Here is a 2,384-nt window from a genome sequence, read left to right as displayed (position 1 = left end):
TTGTATTCGCAAACAGACAACAAACACGAATGCGTGAGGTAAGGTCTCAATACGAACTCAAACAGAAGACAAGTCGATATAGGGTAACGATATTGCAACTTTCCGATGTCCTATTGGTCTCGAAGTAGTAATTGAGGCTATTGAAAGCGTAAGAACCCCATAACCAACTAGGAGAGGAACCTGGACGTAGGTACCTGGCGTGTCTAAAAGACATAAACACGGCTCCACCTTGATGTACATAATGTTTTTAGCAGTCCCAGTAAGAATTAGCTGAGAGCGGTGGAATGTTATAGGGTTAGTGGGAGCATGACCCACATACCACTGGTGTGACGGCACCTTTGATGATGTTTCTGACATTTTCGATTTTAACCTCCTCTGATAAAAAAGAAAAAAGTTGAACATCACTATGGGTACACCCTATAAGATTGCAATTGCCATGTGATACCAATTTTTAATTGATCGTTTGTTTTTTTATTTATATAATATATAGATTTAACATATGCATACATACAAACACACATATGTATATAGAATAAAATAAATTATCACACATTATTACTGCTAAAACAAATTAAAATTAATTATTTCACTTACGTTGAGTTGTTATTGATTCACAACTGCCCGTCGCTACTGAGCCAGTCCCTAACATAATATAATAATAATCTAATTTGTTATGTCGGATATGTGTGAGTATGGCGCACAGCTGAGATCGGTATAAAAAGCTGCACTCAGTGCAATTTCATGTCAAACGGTTAATACTCAGCACTCGCGGCTAATCGATATTTTACGTTAAAGATATCAATTTGGAATTTTGAAAAAACAGAAAACATGAATGAAGCTGCCCTCTATCATCACGCCAGTGCTTTGCAGCGCCGTGATGCGAAAAAGATCTTTGAAGAATGCATGAAAAGGATGCAATGGCGCGCCGATGGATGCGACAGACTAATCGATATTGGTTCGGGTCCTGGAAGTGTGCTAATGGAATTCGTCTATCCATTGCTACCACATAAATTCGAAGCCATGTGGGGAACAGATCTTTCGGAACCTATGATGGATTTTGCGTGTAGAAATTATGGCAACACGGAGCGCACACATTTCGAGGTGTTGGACATTACTTGCACACAGCTGCCGGAACATCTACGCGGCCAATTTGATCATGTCACCTCTTCCTATTGTCTGCATTGGGTGAAGGATCAAAAGTAAGTTTGTTTCTTTGGGAATCACTTATGTGCTCACTAACTACGTTTCCTCGTTATATTAGGCGCGCTTTACAGAATATTCACCAATTGCTTCGTTATAGTGGTGGCGATTGCCTGCTCGTCTTTCTAGCAAGCAATCCTTTCTTTGATGTGTATATAGAACTGTCCAAGACAGAAAAATGGGGTCGATATATGATCGGTGCCATGCACGGTATCTCACCCTTCCACAATAGCGACGATCCGGGTGCCGAGTATAGCAAATTACTACAAGAGACTGGTTTTGTGGACTTTAGCGTAGAGATACGGAAAAATATTTTCGTTTATGAGGGCACACAGAATCTTAAAGGTAAGTGAAGGTGCAGAAGAAGTGCTATCGATTTAATAATATTGCTTAATGATGTGTGATAGATAATGTGAAAGCGGTCAGTTCATTTATGGAGCGAATACCGGAAATTCAGCACGAAGAGTTTCTGGATGACTTTGTTAAAGCATTAATCAACATGAAGATGTGTGAGGGCGAAATCAATGCAAGCAATTTTAAATTCATTAAACCTTACACATTATTTGTGGTCTATGCAAGGAAGCCCAGTGAATTTTTGAGTAGTTTAAATGCTGCGACGAATAAAATGGCGAAGAGACTGGATTGAGAGCTTAAACTTTAGAGCAAACAGAGCAAACAAATACTAAGATTCTAGGCTTAAACTGTTTAAAAATTATTTAATATTTATGTTGAATAAAATAAATTATATAATTATTACAACGCTGTGCTTTTCTTTGTAATGTAAGTAAATACTTAATTGCACTTTTAACTTTTTATGCTGATTTGTGGAAGAATCATCCAAAGTGATAAATGTGAACTATCTTTCATTTGTAGTGGTGAAACGTCTGAACTCCCCACCAACTTTCGTTTTAAGTGCCACTCACTACGCCAATGTTTTATCAATAGTGAAGAGGGAAAAAAATTTAAACTAACGGTTCATTGTCGAGGTATTTAAGCACTTCAGAGGAATGGGGACCTAGCACTTTCTACACCGATCGCTCAATATTGAAAATGATACCGGAGTGGGATGGGCATTTGGATATTTGGATAGCAAATGCTATGCTTTTCTGCCTTAGGTTTGATGACAGAAGTCTTGGGTTAAATCTGGCAAGGCTTTAGAATCAGGGTCTGTAATGATAGTCAAG

The 2,384-nt window shown here is 38.3% G+C and overlaps 1 protein-coding gene across 1 annotated transcript; it reads left to right on the top strand.

The window, feature by feature from the left end:
• Positions 1 to 764: 764 nt before the first annotated feature.
• Positions 765 to 1,905, top strand: LOC128863497 (juvenile hormone acid O-methyltransferase-like). Its single transcript, XM_054102691.1, has 3 exons — positions 765 to 1,199; positions 1,262 to 1,545; positions 1,608 to 1,905. The coding sequence occupies exons 1-3, from the start codon at positions 829 to 831 to the stop codon at positions 1,844 to 1,846; spliced, it is 894 nt and encodes a 297-aa protein (XP_053958666.1). The 5' UTR covers positions 765 to 828; the 3' UTR covers positions 1,847 to 1,905.
• The last annotated feature ends 479 nt before the right edge of the window (positions 1,906 to 2,384 follow it).

This window comes from Anastrepha ludens, chromosome 5 (assembly GCF_028408465.1).
Source record: "Anastrepha ludens isolate Willacy chromosome 5, idAnaLude1.1, whole genome shotgun sequence".
Taxonomy (NCBI): Eukaryota; Metazoa; Arthropoda; class Insecta; order Diptera; family Tephritidae; genus Anastrepha; species Anastrepha ludens.
The sequence above is the reverse complement of the archived record's forward strand: the minus strand, read 5'-3'. Positions and strand labels throughout refer to the sequence as shown.

Excerpts from the sequence above, each read along its gene's own strand:
- LOC128863497 (XM_054102691.1), top strand. The coding sequence starts at position 829 with ATGAATGAAGCTGCCCTCTATCATCACGCCAGTGCTTTGCAGCGCCGT. Across the intron at positions 1,200-1,261 it reads CATTGGGTGAAGGATCAAAA|GCGCGCTTTACAGAATATTC; the intron begins GTAAGTTTGTTT and ends TCGTTATATTAG. Across the intron at positions 1,546-1,607 it reads GGGCACACAGAATCTTAAAG|ATAATGTGAAAGCGGTCAGT; the intron begins GTAAGTGAAGGT and ends GATGTGTGATAG.